The following is a 25741-nucleotide window of genomic DNA, read 5'->3' on the forward strand; positions in this document are numbered from 1 at the left end:
AGCTGTTTATCATCCATGCTTCTTGCCTGCTATTTATATGTATACACACGTTTGCAGTTCTTGGCCTAGAGTTTCATTGAGCCATGTGCGTTTTTGACTGCCCAGAGTGTTGTTTTTGTCCCTCGTTTGTTTGATGTTAAATGGAGTCTTTCTTTTTTTCAATTTGATTTGTTGTTAGTTATCCTCTCCTGTTTCTGCTATGTTTTCTTTTTTCCTTACCCCCTCATGCATTACTCCAGTTGCTGCAGCCTGTGGGGTATGTGTATTGACACGTGTATCGGGCGACCAGGTTTCGCCGCCTCACAAATGTTATTGCACAGCGCGGGACACGCTTGCATGTATCCGAAGTTTCTGGAAAGTTATCGATGCTTCTATCCGCAGTCTGTTGTCGCCGAACCTTGTGTTATCTGATTTATTCGCCTGACGCGAATGATGTAGAACTTTTTGGAAGGCACGCGGGTCCCAACGATTAGTCTGGAACATTCGACGATTGTGTATAAAAGCCGGCGCGCTTGACCCGCTGATCAGATTTTCGACGATCGCCGCCCGTGTTCGCCGCTATCGTTGTGCTATAAGTGTAGCCTCTTTTGTGGGCACAGGTTCGCCCAATAAAAGTTAGTTTTGTGTTTCACAGTATTGCTACAGTGTTCTTTGACGTCACGACCACATGACCTCTGGTGGAGGTGCTTGTGCGTTCATGTACCGAACGCCCCCGCAAAGCCGCGATCCAAGCTTGAAGCCCGACGACAAAACCAACGTCGCCCAAGACCAGCGTGCTAGCCGCCGATTGCAAGGACTGCCCCCAGAGCACGGACTTCTACCTGAGACGAGCAGGAAGATTGCCACCAAGTCCACCCCAATGGCAGCCCCAACGTCCCCCGTCGTGCTGCAGCAGCCCAGGGAGCCTCCGTCGTTCCGCGGTTCAACTTTCGAGGACCCGGAAAGCTGGCTTGAGACGTACGAGAGAGTCGCTACGTTTAACAACTGGAACAGCGACGACCAACTGCGATATGTCTTCTTCGCATTGGAAGACGCGGCCAGGACGTGGTTCGAGAACCGAGAAGCCACCTTAACGACCTGGGAACTTTTCCGTAGCGGCTTCCTGCAAACATTTACAAGCGTCGTGCGAAAAGAGCGAGCACAAGCTCTACTGGAGACCAGAGCGCAGCTGCCGAATGAAACGATTGCGATCTTCACTGAGGAAATGAGCCGTCTGTTCCGCCATGCCAACCCGGAAATGTCCAAGGAGAAGAAAGTCCACCTGCTGATGCGTGGTGTAAAGGAGGAACTTTTCGGCGCAATGATACGAAGCCCACCGACGACCGTAGAAGAGTTCCTTCGCGAGGCCATGAGCATTGAGAAGACACTCGAAATGCGGAACCGGCAATTCAACCGCCGCACGACCTCGACAAACTATGCTGTAGTTCAATCACTGGCCTCCGACGACCTGCGCGAGGCTATCAGGGCAGTCGTACGAGAGGAGCTTCAGAAGATCTTCCCATCGTCGCAGCCTCAAGTGGCCTCGATCGCTGACATCGTCAAAGATGAGGTTCAGCGGTCGCTTGGAGTTGCAGAGGTGCAACCTCAATTACCGCAACCCCAGCCCGAAGCGATGACCTACGCCGCCATCGTACACCGTCAAGGTCCTCCTCCGCGACTGCGCCAGGGCCCTGTAACGCAGCAATTCCGCCATCCGCCGCCGCCAACACGCCCACCCGTCGCCCAGCGCACCTACGCGAGGAAGACGGACATTTGGCGACCACCACCCCCTCTGCTATCACTGCGGAGAAGCCAGCCATGTGTACTGCCGATGCCCATACCGGGAGATGGGACTGCGCGGATTCGCCGTCAACGCTCCGCGCCCGCAGCAAGGTGAACGCTCTCGCGATATCGCTGACTACCTCGCCGCTACTCAATGGAGCACTCGACGACCATCGCGTTCGCCATCACCAGGCCGCTACCTGTCGCCGCGGTGCCGACCATACACTGGCCCAGCCCGGGGCCGGTCAGCGAGCCCATATCCGGGAAACTAAAAGCGGCAACCGATGGAGGTGCGGTTGCTGTTCGTCGAACTGACGAAGATATTCCGCCGCCGACGATGACGACGAAGAAACCATCTCGACGACCTAATGACGACACGCCGCCGTCCCGACGAAGTCGGGAAGTCAAAACTACACCGACGAAAGACGGCTTGACAACGCAACGTTCCAGCTTCAGTTCAACGCGGCGCAGCTGTGATCCGACGCCAAGACAGAACTGCAACGCCAGACAAAGAACCACCGACCTCGACGTACATCTCGACGGCCACGTCACTGCCTTAGTCGACACAGGGGCCGATTACTCCGTAATGAGTGGACACATCGCCGCCCAGTTGAAGAAGGTTAAGACTGCATGGGAGGGCCCTCAAATTCGAACCACTGGAGGACACCTCATTACGCCGACTGGAATCTGCACGGCAAGAATAACCGTTCATGACCGGACTTACCCTGCCACCTTCGTTATCCTCGAACAGTGTTCACGAGACATCATTCTCGGCATGGACTTCCTGAACCAACACGGCGCAATCATAGACCTGAAGTCGAAATCGATAACGCTGTCGGAAGATCAAGCGATACCGCCGGAGAGCTTTCGTAGTCACCACGCCTTGAATGTTCTCAAAGATCAAGTGAGCATCCCGCCTCGTTCTAGCATTGTTATTTCGGTCGGCATCGAAACACCCGCTGACGTAGAAGGCGTCATCGAAGGCGACCAACGTCTACTGCTAGACCGTGAAATTTGCGTCGCAAGAGGGATCGCTCGACTGCACGGAGGGAAAACTGAAGTGTTGCTGACAAACTTCAGCCAGGAGTTCAAGCACATCAACAAGGGCACGACCATCGCGTACATCGAGGAAATTCTGGAAACCAGTAATGCGTTTGTCCTCTCGGATTCCGCCGCATCTACCCCGACGACCTTGGTTCCCGAACCAGACTACGACATTAATCCAAGTCTCCCCGTGATTAAGCAACAGCAGCTCAGAAGTCTGCTCCAACGATACAAAGGCTGCTTTTCGACGTCATCGAGGATTCGACAAACACCAGTCGCCAAGCATCGCATAATAACCGAAGACTGCGCTCGACCACTCCGCCAGAGCCCTTACCGAGTTTTGCCGCGAGAACGCGAAGCTATAAGAGAACAAGTCGACGAAATGCTGCGCGACGACATCATCCAGCCGTCGAAAAGCCCGTGGGCATCCCCTGTTGTCCTGGTGAAGAAAAAGGACGGAACCCTACGTTTCTGCGTCGATTATCGTCGTCTGAACAAGATCACGAAGAAGGACGTATACCCCTCCCACGGATAGATGACGCATTGGATCGGCTCTGCAACGCTAAATACTTCTCGTCAATGGACCTCAAGTCTGGTTATTGGCAAATAGAAGTCGACGAAAGAGATCGCGAGAAGACGGCCTTCATCATCCTAGACGGCCTCTACGAGTTCAAGGTTATGCCATTCGGACTGTGCTCGGCGCCTGCAACATTCCAGCGCGTGATGGACACGGTGTTAGCAGGATCCAAGTGGCAGACCTGTCTTGTTTATTTGGATGACGTCGTCATCTTCACCGGAAATTTCGACGATCACCTGAGGCGGCTTGCGACAGTACTAGACGCCATCAAGTCATCAGGGCACACTCTGAAGCCGGAAAAATGCCGCTTTGCTTACGATGAGCTTCTGTTGCTAGGCCACGTAATCAGCAAATCTGGTGTCCGCCCAGACCCGCAAAAGACAGCTGCCATCGCGCAGTTCCCGCAACCCATCGACAAGAAGGCAGTGCGTAGATTCCTTGGCATGTGTGCCTACTACAGGCGCTTTGTCAAGGACTTTTCACGCATCGCCGAACCGTTGACACGTCTAACTGAATGTGATGTTGAGTTCATGTGGGAAACGCCACAGGCCGACGCATTTGAAGAACTCAAACGACGCATGCAGTCGCCGCCGGTGCTTGCGCACTTCGACGAGTACGCCGATACAGAAATCCATACTGACGCCAGTAGCCTAGGCGCCGTTCTAGTCCAGAGGAGAAACGGAGTCGAACAGGTGATAGCTTACGCTAGCCGGTCACTGTCGCAAGCGGAAGGCAACTATTCTACGACCGAAAAGGAATGCCTGGCCATCGTTTGGGCTACAGCTAAATTTCGCCCTTATCTTTATGGCAGGCCATTCAAAGTCGTCAGTGACCATCACGCGTTGTGTTGGCTAGCGAATATAAAGGATCCTTCAGGACGACTGGCACGGTGGAGCCTCAGACTACAAGAATACGACATCACTGTAACCTACAAGTCCGGACGAAAACACTCCGATGCCGATTGCCTATCACGCGCACCCATTGACCTGCCGCCGCAAGATGACGAGAATGACGACGCCTTCCTTGGAATGATAAGCGCGGAATACTTCGCTGCACAGCAACGGGCAGACGCGGAGCTAAAAGGCCTCGTCGAATATTTGGAAGGGCACACCGACGTTGTCCCCAGGGCATTTAGGCGCGGATTATCTTCCTTCACGCTTCAAAACAATCTACTCGTGAAGAAGAACTTTTCACCAGTCCGCGCCAACTACCTTCTTGTTGTCCCGTCAGGACTTCGTCCAGAAGTATTGCACGCCCTACATGACGATCCGACCGCTGGACACCTAGGATTTTCCCGGACACTATCGAGGATACAAGAAAAGTATTATTGGCCGCACCTGACCGCCGACGTCGCCCGTTATTTCAGAACATGCCGAGACTGTCAGCGACGCAAGACACCGCCGACAAGGCCAGCCGGACTACTACAGCCAATCGAGCCCCCTTGCCGACCATTCCAGCAGATCGGGATGGACTTGCTGGGACCCTTTCCGACGTGAACAACCGGAAATAAGTGGATCGTCGTGGCGACGGACTACCTCACCCGCTTCGCTGGAACAAAAGCACTGCCGAAAGGTAGCACAGCCGAAGTGGCGAAATTCTTTGTCGAAAACATCCTTCTGCCACATGGCGCCCCAGAAGTGCTCATCACCGACAGAGGAACGGCCTTTACAGCGGAGCTCACCCAAGCCATTCTGAAATACAGTCGGACAAGGCACAGGAGGACAACGGCCTACCACCCGCAGACGAATGGTCTTACGGAGAGGCTGAATAAGACCCTCGCCGACATGCTAGCGATGTACGTGGACGTCGAACACAAGACGTGTGATGCCGTCCTGCCGTACGTAACATTTGCTTACAACACGGCGGTGCAAGAAACAACACAGATCACGCCGTTTAAGCTCCCCGCAGGGGCGTCTGCGTAAGCAGGCGTTTGGTGTGTTGCGACACCACGTACCCGAGCACACGAGGGTTGGACCCTCCCGCGTGTAGCCGTGCGCGGCTTAGCCGTGTCCGGGGAAAAGGGGATCCTGGGGGTTGAGCCAATGCCGGGTGTTTGGACCTTTACGGCCCCTCGGCGGCGGCAACACACCCCTTTGGCCTCGGCTTCACGTAGACGGCACCCCCGGACTGACCCACCCGGGGGAAATCGGCAGTCGCCTTTTCCTGTCCTCCTCTCCAATCTTCGTCTTTCTCTCTCGCCTTTTTCATCTTTCCTGTCTTCTCATCACTTCTCCTCACTTCCTAGTTTCCCTGCGGCAAGGGTTAACCTTGTGTAGCTAGCCAGCCTTGGTTATGCTGTATTTGGTTATAGCAGCGATGTACGGCTGGCGTTGGCAGGGTTTCTCTAGCAGGAACTTCTGTCACGTCCCCCTGTTGGGCTCCATGGTGGGTGGTCGGCATCGCGGCCGAAAACCCAACATTACTTATGGAACATGCTTTTCCTAAACTACCTGATCGCCCTCAGAAACGAGGGCGCACCGAAGAAGTTTTTCAGTTTTTCGGACGCCAAGTCCACAATTTTCCCCGTTTTCATGTGATCCACGCAGAAAAACCAGCTAAGCAAGTGCAAACAATCTCCCCGTTCCTTGTATCTAAGTCTCTTACCGAAGTTTTTGGCCCAGGATATAAGGTGTCAAGGATGGCTAGCGGTGACCTCCTCTTGGAGCTCCGCGACCTAAAACAATTTGAGAAACTGCCTAAACTTGTATCATTTGGGGAGACCCAAGTAGTAGTAACCCCGCACCGCACGATGAATACCTCCCGTGGCGTTGTCTCCGATGATGATTTGCTAGAGCTCACTGAGGCCGAACTGTTGGAGGGCTTCAGTGAACAAAATGTCATAAACGTCAAAAGAATCAAGATGAGGCGAGACGGTAAAGAAATTGCGACCAAACACATAATACTCACCTTCAATTCAAGTGTCTTGCCCGAGTCAATCGAGGCCGGGTATATCAAGCTTCGTGTAAGACCGTACGTGCCAAATCCCTTGAGATGTTTCAAATGCCAGCGTTTCGGCCACAGCTCGCAGAGCTGCCGAGGCCGCCAGACATGTGCGAAATGTAGTGCCCTTGAACACGCCACTGAAGCATGTAATAACTCTCTCCACTGTGTGAACTGTGACGGGGATCACGCCGCGTACTCGCGGTCGTGCCCCTCCTGGAAGAAGGAAAAAGAAATAGTAACTATAAAAGTAAAAGAGAATATATCATTCAAGGAGGCACGCAGGCGGGTTGCATACCTGCCAAAGAAAAGCTTTGCCGAAGTGGCGCGTCAGGGGGCAGCGTCACAACGGCCTCCGGCGACTGTCCGACCCACAAGCAGTGAGTCGGCAGTTACGCCATCTGCCCCCACGGTGGTTGCAGCTAGCGCTGCTCCGCCAACCGAGGAAAAGGGGCCATCGACCCCGAAGGTGGGCGCAGCCGAGGCTGCCTCAACCTCCCAGGTCCCTTCCAGTGCTGGCAATGGCCAGCGCAGCCAAATCCCCCAGGGAACCCCCTCGACCTCCGGGCTGGTGGGCGCAGGGGTCTTGCCCTCCAAGGCGGGACCTTCCCTGGTAACTTCTCGCTCGCAAGAGCATGTGTCCGGCGCCTCACAAGAGGCAATGGACACTACAACCATCCTCAAGGCGCCCCAGGCGCCTAAGGAGCGGCGAGGTTCCCTCGAACGCTTCAAAAAGAGCAAAACCCCGGTTACAGGGCCTCGAAAGGGCTCTGTAATCTAAGACATCCCTTCCGTTTCCGTAAACACAGCACCAATTAAATTTAAAATATGGATACACAAATCATTCAATGGAATGTCAGAGGTCTACTTAGGAATCTTGATGATGTTCAAGAACTTATCCATAAACACAATCCAAAAGTGCTGTGTTTACAGGAGACACACTTAAAATCCACACACACAAACTTTCTCCGAAAGCACGTTACGTTTCGCAAAGACCACGAGGATGCTGTCGCAGCATCTGGCGGTGTAGCTATTATTGCTGACAAAAGTGTAGCGTGTCAGCATCTAAAGCTCCAAACGGCCCTTGAGGCCGTGGCCGTTCGAGCCGTACTTTTAAATAAACTCATTACAATCTGTTCTCTGTATATACCACCACATCATCACCTTCACAGACGCGACTTAGAGTCATTAATAGATGAGCTCCCGGACCCCTATTTTATTCTTGGTGATTTTAATGCACACAGTACTTTGTGGGGCGATTCACGCTGTGATGCGCGAGGTCGCGTCATTGAACAGGTGCTTTTTTCCTCTGGAACATGTCTCTTGAACACGAAGGAGCCCACATATTTTAACCTGTCCAACAAGTCATACTCTGCCATAGATCTTAGCATTTTATCGCCGACGCTTTTACCCTATTTTAAATGGAATGTGCTTAACAACCCGTATGGCAGTGACCACTTCCCAATAATCCTAACTGCGCCGAAACAAGATCAACTTCCCCCGCTGGTCCCTCGGTGGAAGATTGACTCAGCCGATTGGGAACGGTACCGAACTCTTACTTACATGACGTGGACTGAGTTGTCTGGTATAACCATAGATGATGCTGTTGCATATTTTACAGCTTTTATACTGGATGCCGCCTGTAAATGTATTCCACAAACGAGCGGCATGGGTTCCAAGCGGCGTGTTCCCTGGTGGAACGATGCATGCAGGCAAGCACGGAGGAACCAGAACAAAGCGTGGGCGATATTTCGCGATTCTCCTACAGCTGAAAACCTGGAAAACTTTAAACATGTCAAATCCCAGGCAAGGAGAACGCGCCGGCAAGCAAGACGGGAGAGTTGGGCGAAGTTTATATCAAGCATCAACTCGTACACAGATCAGACAAAAGTATGGAATAGAGTGGAAAAGGTTAATGGACAACAAACGTATTCGCTGCCTTTAGTAAATTCTCACGGAGAAAGCCTGGAAGATCAAGCCAACTTTCTTGGCACACACTTTGAACACATATCCAGCTCCTCACACTACACCGAAACATTCCTAAAGTACAGAACACGAATAGAGAACCAAAAGCTAGAAAGGAAATGTGCAAAAAGTGCGCCGTACAATGAACCATTCTGCATAGCAGAACTGCAGGCAGCACTGAACTGCTGTAATACACCCGCCCCAGGTTCAGACCGCATAATATATGAGATGTTAAAACACCTACCATCCGAAACACAGAAAACCCTCCTTTCCCTTTACAACGTTATATGGCCTTCCGGAGAGATCCCCTCTGCTTGGAAGGAGGCTATTATAATTCCAATACTGAAGCACGGAAAGGATCCTTCCTCTGTATCAAGTTATAGACCTATAGCATTAACAAGTTGCCTCTGCAAAGTATTCGAAAAAATGATTAACTGTCGCCTACTACACTTCCTAGAATCAAACAAATTGCTAGACCCATTCCAGTGCGGGTTTCGGGAGGGTCGATCCACCACTGACCATCTCATACGTATCGAGGCACGTATCCGTGAAGCTTTTGTTCATAAGCAGTTTTTCTTATCAGTATTCTTAGATATGGAGAAAGCCTATGATACAACGTGGCGGTTCGGGATATTGAAAGACCTCTCACAGTTAGGTATACACGGAAATATGTTCAATGTTATAGAAAGTTATCTGTCCAATCGGACATTCCGTGTTCGAGTGGGCAGTGTTCTGTCACAGAAGTTTGTACAGGAAACTGGAGTGCCGCAGGGCGGGGTGCTCAGCTGCACACTCTTTATAGTAAAAATGAATTCTCTTCGTCTACACATACCACATAACATCTTCTATTCAACGTATGTTGACGACATGCAGATAGGATTTCAGTCAAGTTCTCTTGCAATCTGTGAGCGACAGGTCCAGCTTGGACTTAACAGGGTCTCCAAATGGGCTGATGAGAACGGGTTCAGATTGAACCCACAAAAAAGTACCTGTGTCATTTTCTCCAGAAAAAGAGGCCTGCACCCTGATCCTGAAATTGTGTTGCATGGTGAGCGTCTGCCCGTAAACAGGGAACATAAATTCTTAGGCATAATTTTAGACGCGAAGCTAACCTTTGTGCAGCACATAAAATATCTTAAAGACAAGTGCATGAAAACAATGAATATCTTAAAGGTGCTCTCACGCACAACCTGGGGCAGTGATAGAAAATGCCTCTTGAACTTGTACAAAAGCCTCATACGCACACGACTAGACTATGGAGCCATAGTTTACCAGTCGGCTACTCCAACTGCTCTAAAGATGCTTAACCCTGTTCACCACTTAGGAATTCGCCTGTCCACAGGCGCCTTTAGAACAAGCCCAGTGGAAAGCCTGTACGTTGAGTCGGATGAGTGGTCACTGCATCTGCAGAGAACATATTCGTCTTTCATGTATTTTCTTAGAGTGAACGCAAACAGTCAGCATCCCGCGTATTACACCGTAAACGATTTGTCCAGTTGCCAACTTTTCCGCAACCGGCCCAGAGTGGCACAGCCTTTCTCCATGCGTGTTAGAGACATGGCTGAAGAAACAAGGGTTCCACTGCTTGAATACCACCTTATGTCCCCTGCTATACGGCCCCCGCCGTGGCAGTGGCAACCAATAGACTGTGATACATCTTTCGTAGCTGTCACAAAGCACGCGCCTGTCGCGCATATACGAATGTACTTCCTCGAATTACAGCACAAATACTCCTCTCCTGAATTCTTTACAGACGCATCGAAGTGTAATTTTGGCGTATCTTACGCAGCGGTCGGTCCATCTTTTTCAGATGCCGGTGTTCTGCACCCTAACACAAGTATTTTCACAGCAGAGGCCTACGCGATATTGGCTGCCGTTAAACACATTAATGAATCTCATATCCCCAAGGCAGTTATATACACAGACTCTTTGAGTGTTGTAAATGCTTTGAAAACTGTCAGGAAATATAAAAACCCTGTAATTCTATCTCTTTACTCAGCCTTATGCAGAACCTATCAGTCCAAACAGCATATCGTCGTATGCTGGGTGCCAGGGCACCGAGAGATAGAGGGAAACGTGTTGGCTGACGAGCTAGCCACATCCGTCAACGCGAACGCCTCCAACACTTCCACGACTGTCCCTGTAAATGACCTCAAGCCCTCAATAAGAAAAAAGCTAAGGGCTTTCTGGCAGTGCTTGTGGGACGAACAAACAGGAAATAAACTACATGTTATCAAGCCGTATCTTGGCAACTGGCCGCCGGTATCAAAGAACCGCCACACAGAAGTAACACTTTGCAGACTCAGGATAGGACACACATACAGCACACACGCATACCTCTTGTCCGGTGGCGATCCACCCATGTGTGATAAATGTGGTGAGCCACTCACTGTGCTTCACATCCTGCTGCAATGCACTGAATTAGACGCTAATAGGAAAAAGCATTTTCCATTACCACACCGTCAACAAATTCCCCTTCATCCTCTTATGATCATAGGTATGGAACCGCTCTTTAAATATCAACACTTGTTCGCATTTTTAAAAGATGTACACAGTTTTCATGTCATATCACCAGGAAATCCGTAGCACGGCCTCTTAACTGAGGTTTCTGCTGCGATAACTGCACTAAAAGAAAGCACCTGCCTCCCAGCCTTTGGGCTCAAAGGCCTGCCCGAGGCTTAGGTGGTATTTCCACATTTTTGCATTTTAGCTCCACGATCACTGATCACGCGTACTAGATCCATAGACATCTATATGTATCACTATCATAATTTTATATTATATATCATTTTACGCTTTTATGATACGGATTGATTTTAGGCCACTTTACAGCCATGTCACATCCCACCATCGCAACTCACAAATCGGCACTTAACACAACATTATCAGTCATGGCGCTCTTTGGCCATACTTGGCCCTTGCGCCACTAAACAATACACATTCATTCATTCACGCCGTTTAAGCTGGTTTACGGCAGGAATCCGACGACGACGCTCGACGCCATGCTGCCCCACGTCACTGACGAGGAAAATCTTGACGTCGCTAGCTATCTCCTGCACGCCGAAGAAGCCCGACAGCTCGCCCGCCTGCGGATCAAGAACCAGCAGAGGACCGACAGCCGACAGTACAACCTCCAACGACGGTTTGTCGAGTACCAGCCCGGTGACCGTGTTTGGGTTTGGACCCCTATATGCCGACGAGGACTGAGCGAGAAGCTTTTGCGTCGCTATTTTGGACCGTACAAGATCATCCGACGTATTGGTGCACTGGACTACGAGGTCGTGCCAGACGACATTTCGCTGTCACAGCGGCGCCGCTCACGACCTGAAATTGTCCACGTTGTGCGGCTCAAGCCGTACCACCAGCGTTGACGAACTTTGGGACTTCGCGTAACTGACCTTTGGACTTTGTTTCTTTTCGTTGTTTTGTTACTTATGTTTAATAAGTATCCTTTTGTGTTTCGCTCTCTTTGTAGCATCGGGACGATGCTTTTTAAGAGGGGGTTATTGACACGTGTATCGGGCGACCAGGTTTCGCCGCCTAACAAGTGTTATCACACAGCGCGGGACGCGCTTGCATGTATCCGAAGTTTCTGGAAAGCTATTGATGCTTCAATCCACAGTCTGTTGTCGCCGAACCTTGTCTTATCTGATTTATTTGCCTGACGCGAATGATGTAGAACTTTTTGGAAGGCACGCACCGTAACAACGATTACGGGTCACAACAATTAGTCTGGAACATTCGACGATTGTGTATAAAAGCCGGCGCGCTTGACCTGCTGATCAGATTTTCGACGATCGCCGCCCGTGTTCGCCGCTATCGTTGTGCTATAAGTGTAGCCTCTTTTCTGGGCACAGGTTCGCCCAATAAAAGTTAGTTTTGTGTTTCACAGTATTGCTACGGTGTTCTTTGACGTCACGACCACGTGACAGTATTAATAAATAAATAAATTTAAAACAAGTACACTTTCACGAATTGTGACAGACATGATGCCAAGGCTGGTTGGAACTTTAAGGCGGCATTGCCACCCATCTTTCTGTATTTGTACTTTCGCTAATGGCAAGAGAGGTTGTTTTTTTAGACGAATAATTTACTAACACAACTCGAACTGTCTTTTTCTTTTTTGGTGCAAAAATATATGCTTGTGCCATTTCCACAGATGGAGTTCGGGCACTCCTTGTGCACTGTACTAGTTTTTGCAGCTGCTGTGCACAGCATCACCAGGGCAGAGAACCTCTGCACGTTGTAACATCGAGCATCGTCCAAGTAGTTTCAGACACCTTTTGACACTTTAATGCAGCAGTTGTGTTTTTTCTGGCTAAGGCATGCGAGTGGTACACTGTGGCTGTTTTAAGGGCACCGGGGACGAGATGGTGGTGCACTACCTTCCTGCTGAGCTTGACCAGTTCAACGCCTGGGACACTTGGGTGGACATCACGCTTCGGCCCACCAGGGGTGCTTCCATGGGTAAGGAGTACTTGGCTGAATTTTTGAACGGGCTGGCTGAACTCGTATGAGGTCTTTCCTCTTTGTAGTGTTTCTCTTTCCCAGTCAGATGTTCTCAAGTGATCAATTGGCCATTGGTATTACAGTAAGCTTACACTAATTCGACTTTGATGGGACTGTCAAAATTGGTAGAATTATCCAGCAGGTCGAATTAATAGGCAGAAAAAACATCTAAACACATTGCTGATTTGTTTGGCAGTGTACGCTCATGTTCAAGCATGTCTTTAAATCGTACGCACACCCACTCTTTTGCATTCAAAGTATAAAAATAGAGTAGAAGTGGCATCAGCACTCGTTCAAAAAGCAGAAGCCAAACAGGCTCCCATTTTTTATTTTATTTTTTTGGCAAGAAGAACGTAGCATGCCTCTGATTCTGGCAATAAGAAAGACAAAACAAACTAATTTCACAAAATGGAAATTTATTTGCTTAATGTCCACCGTAATCACTCTCGGACAGCACTTTATCATTGTCTCTGAAGGACCACAACATGTCCACCGTACAATCCATGGCACAGTTGGCATTCTGCATTTATCAAATTACTCCATATCAAACAGCATGGTAGCCCACACCTGGACTAACCACTTTGGTGATTCATCCTGCAATGCATGCAGTTCTCTGGGATGTCAAAGACACATGACTGACTTTTTGCCACTGTCTTAGTATGTAAAATAACTTATCATTTAAATGTGCTTTTGTAATTGGACTGAAAGCAGTGCATCATCCTCTTGCCGTGCATGTTTTTCTGCTGCCATCCATGACGCTGGTTAGGCTGGCTAGGCTGTTGCTGCATATTGCCATTGCAGTTTTGGTTTTGCATCGAATTACATTGCACAGAAAACTTGCGGACAAATTTTTCTGTAAAAAAAAAAATATGCACGTTAGCGTTGGGTCACACATTAACATTGGGTAAATTCTGTAATAATTGTTAGCTGTCGTTATAGCTTTAAAATCTTTCTTGAGCAGACTGAAGATTGGCGTTTTCATGGGTGATGAAATTTGTTCGATGCATTCATTGCATCCTAAGCGCCGCCAAGACGGATGCTGCCACAACCGAAGTCTAGCGCTTATGTGCAGACCAGCCAAGATCGACCCTACGATGACCAATTTCAGGACTGAAATAATGAAGGTTTGGGCCCATAGAAACGTATGAGCGCCGGCCCACTGCGTTGGTTGCGATCAAACAGACCTCTCCAGGGGCAGGTCACACCGTTGCCGGCACACGTGCAGTGGCTCTGGTGGGCAAAACACCATCTCCGCCAGCCACTGGGGTGGGGTGCTGTGCTTGGTGTGTGTGTGCCACATGGACGCATTTTGTTTTCTTTTTTCATTCTTTTGTGAACTCTTGTGAGTCAGATTAGCAGTATTGTGTGCCAGAGAACATTTGTGTGTGGTAAACTGTATGATGAAGAACAGTCAACGCTGGCTTTTTTATTAGCAGAAATGGAGAACATGGCGGTTTGTTTGTGGTGGACTGTGCGATGAACGACAGAGACGGCGGCTTTTCTTCAGGAATAGAGTGCATTTGTTGTGTCGTGATAAAGGATGCAGCCAAAAATAGTGGCACTATGGACTCATCATTGCGTAGGGAAATGGACCACATTGTTGTGTGGATGTGTGTCCTGTATAATGCCCGATTAGCAATGCATCATGTTCGCAAAAACGTGGACGCACAGACGTGTAATAGGGGCAGTCTTGGTGACCATCCTCATCGGCAGAACTTCAGGGCCTGTCGTTTCTTCGCACGGGTGAACGAGACGCAATGATCACTGAGCACATATATCTCAGTATCATCTGCACTGTGTAGAGAAAAAGAATTGTTTCAGCGTAATCTATCGGCCTAAAGGTATGAGCTCCTTCCATTATTCTTTTTTTTAACCATTCGTGGAGCAGCGTACACCTCGCCACAAGGAATGTGCATGCGCTATTAGCATATTTTTACCATTGCTGAAGCTGCTTGTGTACGCCACTGGGATTGCACAGAAGGTGGTCCACTAAGATTATTGCACTTTATAGCAGATCTCATGGGCTAGAGCTAAAACAATTAACGTATTTTATTTCTTGTTCTTATACTTCTCTTTAAAACACAAAACCCATGCTGTGATGGTGCACATTAACATGCAAAACTGGGTCTTCTTTAATGTTGAATTCCAATGGCGGAGTCAGAGCAGCCGACGGACTTCACGAGCGAGCACTCGACTCTGGCGTAGAGGAATGCCTCCAAATCCGCGAGTGGAACACAACCTGCGCCACCGGAGCAAGGCGGAAGCGGAACTTCTATCGCCGAGTTACCCAAGATACCTTGCGTGTTGTCATTTCCTTCCGCTGTTTGCTCCCAGAACTGCCGCACCGGTCATTGTATCTTCAGCGCCGTTCACCTGATGCTTTTTTAAAAATGCGGAATGAATATCTCGCCAAGCGTGCAGCAGCTTTTGCTTTCTTGCAAGTCGCGACCGGTGGCGCCTCCCAGCAAACAAACGTGGTAAATACGTCACGCAGAGCTCCGGTCCACTCCGCCGATTTTGGCGGAGCATCTTTTTCTGCTCCACGGAGTGACTCCCGCTCTGAATCCACTCCGACTCTCTCATTGGAACACCTTACTCCCGCCCTCACTCTGTCATTGGAACAAACTTGCTTTGAAACGAGCAGAAAAACTTGCTCTGACTCTGCCATTGGAATTCAACATAAGGTAAGGCCAGCAAAGAGTTGCAAGTTAACTTTGCTGGTACAGCAAAGTGAACTTGCAACAAGTTACGTATGATTTGTATAAGCTTCATGTATTCGGATTGCAATGACTAAGAGGTAAAATTAATTAAAATATTGTGTTTAACAATCTTATTCAACAGAGTGGCTTATGAAGAATGCTGTAAGCAAGATCTCCGGATTAATTTAGAACACCTTGGGTTTTTCACCGTGCACTTAAAGCACTGTAATGACAGTTTTTGCCATCTGCCCTCCAGAATTTAGGTCCCGCCACCGGGTATGGCAGGTGGTTGTAGACAAGATTAGTGTTGCACACAGGTTACAATGTAAGTGGACGTAAATGAAGTATGTTCACGTTAATGCAATGCAAAGTTTTTTGTCGAGGACGACTCATTTAAGCGAAGTGTCATTTCGGCATGGGGAAATGTTCATGTTCTATGGTAAAATAATTGCTTTCGAAGAGTAATAGAATTTTTGTGGTTGTTTGATCAACAGAAGAGGCGTTCTTTTGAAATGCTGACTTAAAGGCGCCATGCATTTGACAACTACACTGCGTTGTTGTGCAAGTAAAGCGAGGATGGTTACTTTTTGAGCACAGTTCATAGATGCTGCAATTTTGGGAAAAAAGAAAAAAGGCAATATGGAAAAAAAATGCAGTCGTGGCCGCTTAGATACAAGCAGTGCTCCTATGCTTAATTCAAATGCGCCACCGTTCGCGTGACCGTACGCACAAACGACCAGGCGTTTGGGTGACCAGGCGAATGACCAGCCGCTGGAACAACACGAATGCCGCGCGATCGTGTTGTCCGAGTTGGTCGAGTTGCTATCGAGGTGTTGTTGGCCGAGTTGCTATCCACAAACATGCCGATGGGCGTGCATCCCATCGGCATGTTTTGTGGATAGCAACTCGGCTAGCAGGCATTGGTCTAGGAAAGGTGCAATAAATGCCCGTGTGATTGTTTGCACTAGTGTGTTGTCGTTCCTTTGTCCCAAGGGCATGGGTGAGAATCCCACAGTTGGAAGATGCAGACATTACTTGCACAAAGAATTGAAGTGCATAACTAAATGATTAACGAACATTACTAATTACATTTCTAACTAATTACCTTGTGGTACATATTTCAATCTACAAATTCTAGCCAGGGAGTTCGCAAGGAGGATCTACATGGGACGAATTCTCAGGATGACACCAGTTTCGAGATATTAATTTCCAAACTTTGTGGAGAAATGCACTAACATCATTTTCATTTAATTTATTTTCACCTTAAAGGCATGGAGGCATTACATAGGGGAGGGCTTTAATCCATGCGGCAATGTCAGAACAAGTGAACGGAACAACAAAAGGAACAACAACAAACAAAAACAAGCAAGAAACAATTGGGAAAAAAGGGAAACATTGCATTGCAGTAGGGGTCGGTATGATGGGTAATTAAGCGATGTGGTCGCTTAACATTTCGCGGAACGATTTACGGTCAGTGCATGAAACAATGTTTTCTGGGAGGACATAGTTACTTACATTCCAGTTACTTTTGTGCTTCAATGCAAAAAGAACGTTTTGTTAAAGTAAGGGGAACAACAGTGAATTTTTACAAGTTTGATAGCGCATATCTCGTAAATGGTCTCATCTACACAATTCTTTACAAGTGGACATGCCTTGCAGTCTCTCCCGCTAGAATTTGTAAATTGCGATATGCGCCATAAGGTAATTGGTTAAAAACCTAATTACTATATTTTTGTCTATAAATCACACCCACTCTAATGCGGCAGTTCTTCGAAACAAAAAAAAAAACAATATAAGTTGCACCAATGTATAAGATGCACCTGTTCATTCTGTAAGCGATAGAAAAAAAAATACAGTGACCTTTCACTTCGTGAAGGCGGGTCACACCCAAACCTATTGGTGCCATTCCTATAGAATTGCGATAGCAATGATCCAGACACTCCAGGCACATTTCTGCTGTCGTGGTCGGCGCACTGTTCCATATAAAGTCCAAGGGCGATAGCATTGTCCCTGCAAGCTGCATGATGTTAGTGCAACTGAAAGCGTGCGACGGTGAGCCGAATGACATGCCGACAGCGAGGCAGCATAGGAGGGAGGGGAGTGGCTTGTACACTGGTAGCTACTGCGTAGCTTATGCAGCAGCGTGCGCCGCACTTTGAAACTGGTCTGCAGACGCAACGGCTTCAGAGTTGATCGACTCGCAGTTGGTATGCCACTGCTTGCGTTGCTGTTCCATCCTTCTCACAGGGCACTCGGCAACTCAATCACGACAAGAATCTGGTACCTCCATAGCGCACAAAAAATGTGTAGCAACTGTCAGAGGAGGTCGACCCAGCGCTCTTCGCGTGGCCATAGCATCCAAGCTGACTTTAAAGGCTGTTCCCCCCCCAGAAAAAAAAAATGTGTATAATTCGCACTGTTCTCTAAGATGCACCAATAAAAAATTGAGAAAAAGCTTATACACCAGGAGATATGGTAGTGAAGTTTTGTTAATTAGACGAATATGCATTTAAATTTTTTGTGCAAGCAATGTCTGCCTCTTTGAATTGACCAGCTCTTGGACTAAAATTGTGTTATCTGGTGCAGGCAATTAAAGAAAGATTTTGGAAGTGTTCGCTTAAACACTTTATACATACATTGTTATGAGTCACCTAACCGGTGGACAAAGAAGTAATTGTATAGCACACAAGAAGAAGAATGAGCCCCAGCCGCCATCTGATTTGTTTTGGCACCACTCGCTGTGTAAATATTTTATGTGCACCCATTTTTGACAGCTCTCCATGACAAATGTCAGACCACAGAGCCATTTGGCACAAAATGGAAATGAAGAGTGCCTGATCAGTGCCAACCTGTGACTGCTCACACAAGGACAGCCAGTATGCACTGCAGAAGCATGCACTGCACCCGCGTCGGGCTCTCAATAAAACTTCCCTTTTAAGAAACAGAGGCAACTCACGTGTTTCTGATACATAACGCACCTTGCTTATATGAATGTGCCTCCAATCTTAGAACGACAGAAAGCTGAGCTAGTTGGTAAGGATTCATTATGCAAAAAAGAGGTGAGGCATGCAGACAGGACAAAAAAGTAGAGAAGTGGACAACATGAACGCACGGCATTCGTGTTGTCCACTTCTTTACTCTTGTGTCCTGTCTGCATGCCTCACCTCTTTTTTGCATAATGCCTCCAATAATTCGCGTACCTCGCTAGTCCCTGTTTGTACTCAGAATCCTTATCTTGTCTAGTTGTAGCTCACGCTGATATGCATTGCAGTGCGAAGGCAAATAGGCTCCATCTTTACTTTTCAAAGGCAGTCACGTTCCTGTGAATATTAGCTCTTCTGTCTGTGTCTTTCCACACGCAACAATATCAAGTCACAAGGACGGCGCACGAGACGGCAGGCTAGAAGAGCAAGCTCGGAAAAGTTTCTCTCGGGTATCAATTCCTATACCCAGGAGGCTAAAGTATGGAATGGGCTGAGAAGGCTAAAAGGACGGCAGATCAACCCATTACCTTTGATTGATGGGCGAGGAAATACCTTGGAAAATCAGGCCGATGCCCTTGGCTTATACTTTTTCCGTGTATCAAGCTCTGGTTCAAGTTACCATCCAATAGCACTCACAAATTGCTTATTTAAACTCTTTGAGAAAATGATAATTCGTTGTCTTTTACATTTCCTTGAATCAAAGAAAATGCTCAAGCCTTATCAGTGCAGCTTCAGAGAGGGTAGGTTGACTACTGACCAGCTCGTGCGCATCGAGGCAGGCATTCGCGACGCCTTTATTCATAAGCAGTTCTTTCTTTCCGTTTTCTTAGACATGGAAAATGCATATGACATGACTTGGAGATATGGGATTTTGCAAGACCTCTCATAAATGGTTATTCAAGGGAATATGCTTAATGTAATTGAAAGCTACCTATCAAACCGTACATTTCGTGTTAGGGTGGGCAATGTTCTATCCAGGCCGTTTACACAAGAAACTGGGTTGCCGCAAGGAGTGGTATTAAGCTGTACCCTTATTATAATCAAAATGAATTCCTTGCACTTATCTATACTGCAGAGTATGTTTTATTCGGTATACGTAGATGATGTACAATTAGGTTTAAAGTCATGTAACCTTGCTATTTGTGAGTGACGTGTCCAGCTTGGCTTGAACAAATTGTGTAAATGAGCAGAGGAAAACGGCTTTAAACTGAATTTTGTTAAAAGCTCATGTGTCCTTTTCACACGAAAAAGAGGCTTATTTGCAGAGCCCAGTGTAGAACTACATGGACAGCACATACCAGTTGTCACACAACGCAAATTTTTAGGAATCATATTAGATTCAAGACTGACCTTCATTCTACACTTAAAGCACGTAAAAGAAAAATGTCTAAAAACAATGAACCTTCATAAACTTTTATCACATACATGGGGCAGCGACAGGGAGTGTCTGATAAATGTGTACAAAAGTCTTGTACGTACATGCTTAGACTATGGGGCCATAGTATATCAATCTGCCAGTCCAAGTGCCTTGAAGATGCTTGACCTGGTTCACCATTTAGGTATCCGCTTGGCAACTGGTAACTTCAGGACAAGTCCTGTAGAGAGTCTCTACGTTGAAGCTAATTAGTGGTCGCTTCATCTTCAGAGGTCGTACTGCAATTCCTTGTACTTTCTAAAAGTGAACGCGAGCCGCGACCATCCCTCTGTCCCTCTTATGTAAGCATAAACGACATGACATCTACAATGCTCTTTAATAATCGACCTGCAGCTAGAGAACCATTCTCTCTGCGCATTAGAAAGCTTGCTGAGAAAATGCAAGTTCCAGTTCTTCAGCAAGACTTGATGGTCCCAGCTAAGCCATTGCCACAATGGCAGTGGAAGCCCATAGAATGTGATACATCATTCATACAGGCGACGAAACACGCCCTGGAGGCACATATTCGAATCTATTTTTTAGAACTTCTGTCGAAGTACTCGTGCATAGAGTTTTACACTGACGCTTCTAAGTCACATGCCGGCATGCTTTATGCTGCAATCGGACCATCCTTCTCCAGATCCGGTGTACTGCATCTGGAAACAAGCATATTCACCGCGGAAGCTTATGCAATACTATCTGCTGTTAAACAAATCAAGAAAGCAAAGCTGCACAAAGCCATTATATACACGGACTCTCTAAGCATTGTAAAAGCCCTAATGTTCCTCCACAGTCATCGAAACCCTGTACTTACCGAGCTCTATTCCGTTATTTGCACATCGTACATGTCTCAGCAGCAAGTCATTATATGCTGGGTACCCAGACATAGGGGCCTTGAGAGTAATAGGCTGGCTGCCCAAATTGCCACATCAAATGCATCACAAGATATCCATCCTACCACTGCTATACCTGCCTTAGATCTAAAGCCTTTCATCCGAAAGAAACTCGGAAGCTACTGGCAGCGCTTATGGGATGCTGAAACCAATGATAAGCTTCACTTGATTAAGCCAAAACTAAGTTATTGGCCATCCGCGACGAAAACACGATGAACAGATTTCCTATTCTGTCGTCTCAGAATAGGACACACATGCCACACGCAGTTTTCTGCTAACTGGAAATGAACCACCAACCTGCGGTAGATGCGGTGAAAGGCTCATCGTCCTCCACGCCCTCCTGGAGTGTTGGGAAGCCGAAACAGAGAGAAAGAAACACTTTCCCCTAGCATACCGGCAGCACATCCCCCTTCATCCTGTAATGTTTTTTGGTACAGAACCATTGTTTGACACCAGAGCAGCCCTACGCTTCTTAAACGATGGTGTCTTACAGGTTGTTAGCCCTACAAATTTGTATCATATCCTCTCTCCAGACGATGCCGCTGCGGTAATGTTTTTGTACAGCACATTCCTTCAGGCCGTTCCGTTTCAAGGGCTCTTTTAAGGCAGCAGTGCGTCTTGCAAATGTTTGGCTTCATGTATTTTAAAATTTCATCAGTCTATCACAATGCATCTTTTGTGTTCTTAGTACTCCTCAATAGTCATTGCCATAATTTTATTACATACAGCTTTTACCAACTTTACAGAGATCGCTTTTAGGCCCCTTTACAGCTACGTCACACCAACCTCTCAGAATTCATCTACCCACTGCAAACTCATCAACACTGACCTGGCGCTCTTTGGTCATAATTGGCCCTTGCACCATAAAACAACAAATTCATTCAAAAGGACACTAATGCATTACTAGCAATGGGCTGATACAAATCAATGGATTATTGTTTTAAAACAATTGTATCTATAAACAACTACAGTTAAACCTCGATATAACGAACTTCAATATAATGAAATGTTAGATATAACAATATTTTGTTCATGACCCCCTTGTCCATAGAACACCATGTATGTAGAACCTCAATATAATGAAGTGTATATGCGATTCCAATATAGTGAAATTTCAGTGCTGCTGCAAAGGAATGCCGAGACACTAAATGTCAACTTCCATGGATGCAGATGGTCAAATCATTGAATCACAAGAGGCTGCTTGCAAACACACCTGTCAAATCGCGCATGACGTGACAAGAGCAACCGCCGAAGTGAAGCCACATCATGTTCCATATAAAGTATAAGTGCGATAAAATCTTTCATGCCCCGTGCACTTTGTGCTTTAGGTGCAGGTGGAAGTATGCGAGGGTGAGACAATAAAAATGGTGGCTTCATGAGAGCCGCTTTCCCACACAAGCAAAGGGGAAAAGGGGAAGGGGAGCGTGATCATGGTAACGCAATCAAGTGTGCGCGAGGGGACGCAGTTGTCGCACGTCTCGATTTCTGGTGCGCGTCTCAGCTGTGGCTGGTCATATCTGTACGCACAGCTTAGCACATACGCAGCCACGCACTTTGCTTTAGAGGTAATCTGCCGCGTGTGCAAAGAGTGGGCATGCCGAGACGGCATGTGGCACAATGTAAGCTGTCTCACTGTGTGTTTAGTATTGGAGCTTGCTTTATCTCGTGTTTTGGTGACCCATTTTAGCAAGAGGCAGAGGAAGGATTTGCTCCCCGTTGTGGGCACTTTTCCTGACAGCATCATCCCAGTGCAGGTGACGCTATCAGCTGTGGGGACGCAGTGCACGTGAAAGCGTAGCTGGTTTCGCTTAATTCGTAGCGCCGAGAAGATATCGTGGACGTACGTGGCATGAAACCGTATCATTCGCTGCAGACTCCCAAATTTGTCAAAGTGAATTGTTTTCTCATTAAAATTTGCTTCTTTTGATTTATTTATTTATTTATTTACTTTCAGGGCCCGGAGGCACTACAGGAAGTAGTAGGGGAAACATAACAAACAATTTGTGCAAGTAACACTGGATTTAAGCAAAGGCATGTTGAGTGCCGTTCTTGAAGTTAGTAGTGTCTGTGATGGCGGCGATGGCAGTGGGAGGATGGTTCCATTCCACGCTTGTTCGAGGAATAAAAGAATCACTGTAAAGATTAGCCTTACATGATGGCACCACGCCTACTTTAAAGCAATGATCTGGACGAGATGAAACATAAAATGGCTGTGTGAAAAGCTGCTCTTTTAATACAAGGCTGAAGTGGAAAACTTTATGAAATAGTGGAAGCCGAGCATATTTTCTACGGCAGGAAAAACCGGGTAAGTTTAGGGTATTTTTCATTGCTGGAACGCTGGAATGACTTGAGTAATTTGATAAAATGAATCTAGCTTCATGGTTTTGGATTGATTCGAGGGCAAGAGTTATGCTATGTTCACACTTGGGAAGTGGTAAGGGGGCGGAAAGGCCAAAGCAGCCGGAATATCTTTTCCGCGCATATCCAGGATGTTCACATTTGTTTCGCCAATGCAGCAGAAACCACTGCTGCTTTCGCCCTCATCCATCTCTGTGTACGTGTGTCTGCGTGATGGCGCTGTTCATCACACCATTTCAGGTGGTATGTTCATTCGTTCACCCATCAGTTATCAAAACCTATCATTTCGCATGACTGTGCGTGTTGTCTTTAACTTTCGTGTACCATGGAAGATAAAGAAGACAATTTTGAAAGATTTAGCTAGTTGCTTTTCCTAAAAATGGACAATGAACAACGGAAAATGTTGAATTTTACGACCAGATGTTTACATGCTAGTGCAGCTTCCAATGAAGTGGAGCTGTTTTCCGCTTCACCATGGTGAAAAAATCGGCCCAAGGCCGATGGGGCTCGCCGCCCGGTTTTCCGCCCGTTTCTCCGCCTAGGCGGGCTGTAGTGTTTTCTGCTTCCGCTTGCTCCCAGGCTAAGTGTGAACGTAACCTTAAAGTGGTTTGAGCGGAATCCCATATGGCGCATGCGCATTCGAGCTTTAATCTTACCAATGTTCAGTAAAGAGTTACTTCAAGGAATGAAGGCGCAGATGCAAAATCCACCTCTTTCTCGGCGTGACGGCGCGTGCACCCTGCCCTAGCAGATTAGTCGTGAAATGTTCTGGAAGGGACGCGCGCACAGGGCCAAATATCGGGGGAAAGTTCCCCGAAAAAAAAATAAAAGCTCTTGGATGCGTGCTGTTGCAAACGCTCGTGCCATGTACCACGCCGAAACTCTACTGGCAGCTCGACGTTGGTGCGGTGCCAGAAACGTAAGACTGCAACTCCACTTTGAAACAAAAAAATGGCTGTGGCTTAGCTAAGGTTAAGCCCAGGATGCGAAGCATACTAGCCTTTATTTTAACGCGACAGCGTTAAGGAGCTCGTGCCGCAGAAAAGCCGGTGTCGTCGGCGTCGGCTCAGGCGTGCGGCGCTTGCTCAGGCGCACATTTCGTTGTCGCGCCGAACGCTGCGTTGCTCGACGCTCACCGCGTCCGATGCGGGACGCGTAGTCGCTGCGCCGTAGCAAAGCCACCTAGAAACAGTCTCTGTAGCACGCCGCAACCTTCGCTTCTCATTCCAACGAGCAGCTCTGTCTCCAGGAGGCATCTCACCTCGTGAGTGTCTAGCAGAGGCAAGTGCAGCTGCTTATATACCGCCGCGACGCCGCGAGCGACGGCGCGAGTTGGAGCCCCGTTTCTCCTCTGTCATGACGTCACGGTGTCACGTGGTCAGCCTTGAAGGCGACGGCGCGAGTTGGAGCCCCGTTTCTCCTCTGTCGTGACGTCACGGTGTCACGTGGTATTGAAGGCGACACCGCCGCACCTGAGGAGCTGGGTTGAGCTCTAGTAATATGCTTCGCATAAAAGTGCCAGGGCTTCTTCCGAGCTGCACCGTGAACCACGTAGTTGCCGCCTTGCATTGACGGCTGTCAGATTTATCGATAAACCCCTGCGTTGCACTTGGGCGACATGCAGTCTTCTTGCAGCGTTGCCCCACTGTTGCTGGTGGTCGCAGCGCGTGCCTGACTTCATGTACTGTTTTAAAGCGTGGTAACAATTGGTCTATACGAGACCGACAAGACGTTGACGCCGACGATTGGCCGACTATTCAGCACTGTGTCATTGAGACCATTTGATCCTAATAGGCTGACAACGACGCAACCGACAGGTGCGAGTTGCCATATAGCGCGACGGGCTTTCGTGTTGACAACACCGACAAAATCAGCGTGATTATCGGGATAGCTTGACCGAACTCTATAGTATACTTGATCAGCCATCAAACCGACACCGCGATAGCTGCTGCTCATTCACTTGTAAATACAATTATTCGCACCCAAAATGCGTCGACATGCCTTCGAAGTGGAAATGCACGAGCTTCAGTCCTCTGAAGCCGTGCAGGTGAAGTTTGAGCCAATGTTGATCCTGTTTAGCGAAGTTTGAGTTAGGCCCGACCCCGTCGAGTTCGTGCACCCGCTACCGATGGAGCTGAACTATAAAAATAAGCAGTCAAGACGAAGGAAACCGCTGTTATAGTTGGGTTGCGGCGCTATAAGGATTTGATAACTACTCTTCACTTCACACGGCACATACACAATAAGGGGCAAGCGGCGACACAGCGCTGTGCCAACATCTTATACTTTGGTCACTGTACCCGAACACTGCCGGTCGCATTCCCGTAGATGGTGGGTCTGTGTGTGTTGTTACGCTGACATTCCTTAATTCCAAAGAAGCATTGTTTACCTCTGTGTCAAACAGGAAAGGAGAGACAGTGCATTCGCTACAGCAGCATAAACTCGCTCAGTTGCCAACGGTGTTGGCGATGGCATCCGCCTTTTTGCGAGAGAACTACATTGCATATAAGTGGGGACTTATGCCGAGCACAGTTGTCTCTAATAATACTTTATAGCACGTGCAAACTGCAAGTATGATGAAGTTACTCAAAAGCGAG

General features: G+C 47.9%; 1 protein-coding gene across 2 annotated transcripts in view; it reads left to right on the forward strand.

The window, feature by feature from the left end:
- Positions 1-25741, forward strand: part of xmas (RRM_XMAS2 and SAC3_GANP domain-containing protein xmas) — a 580140-nt gene that overhangs the window by 520982 nt on the left and 33417 nt on the right. For both annotated transcript variants that reach the window (XM_065450653.1, XM_065450654.1), the window contains one exon: positions 12643-12754. In XM_065450653.1, coding sequence (XP_065306725.1) covers positions 12643-12754 — 112 coding nt within the window. The remainder of the gene's footprint in view (positions 1-12642; positions 12755-25741) is intronic.

Source organism: Dermacentor albipictus, chromosome 5, assembly GCF_038994185.2.
Source record: "Dermacentor albipictus isolate Rhodes 1998 colony chromosome 5, USDA_Dalb.pri_finalv2, whole genome shotgun sequence".
Lineage (NCBI taxonomy): Eukaryota > Metazoa > Arthropoda > Arachnida > Ixodida > Ixodidae > Dermacentor > Dermacentor albipictus.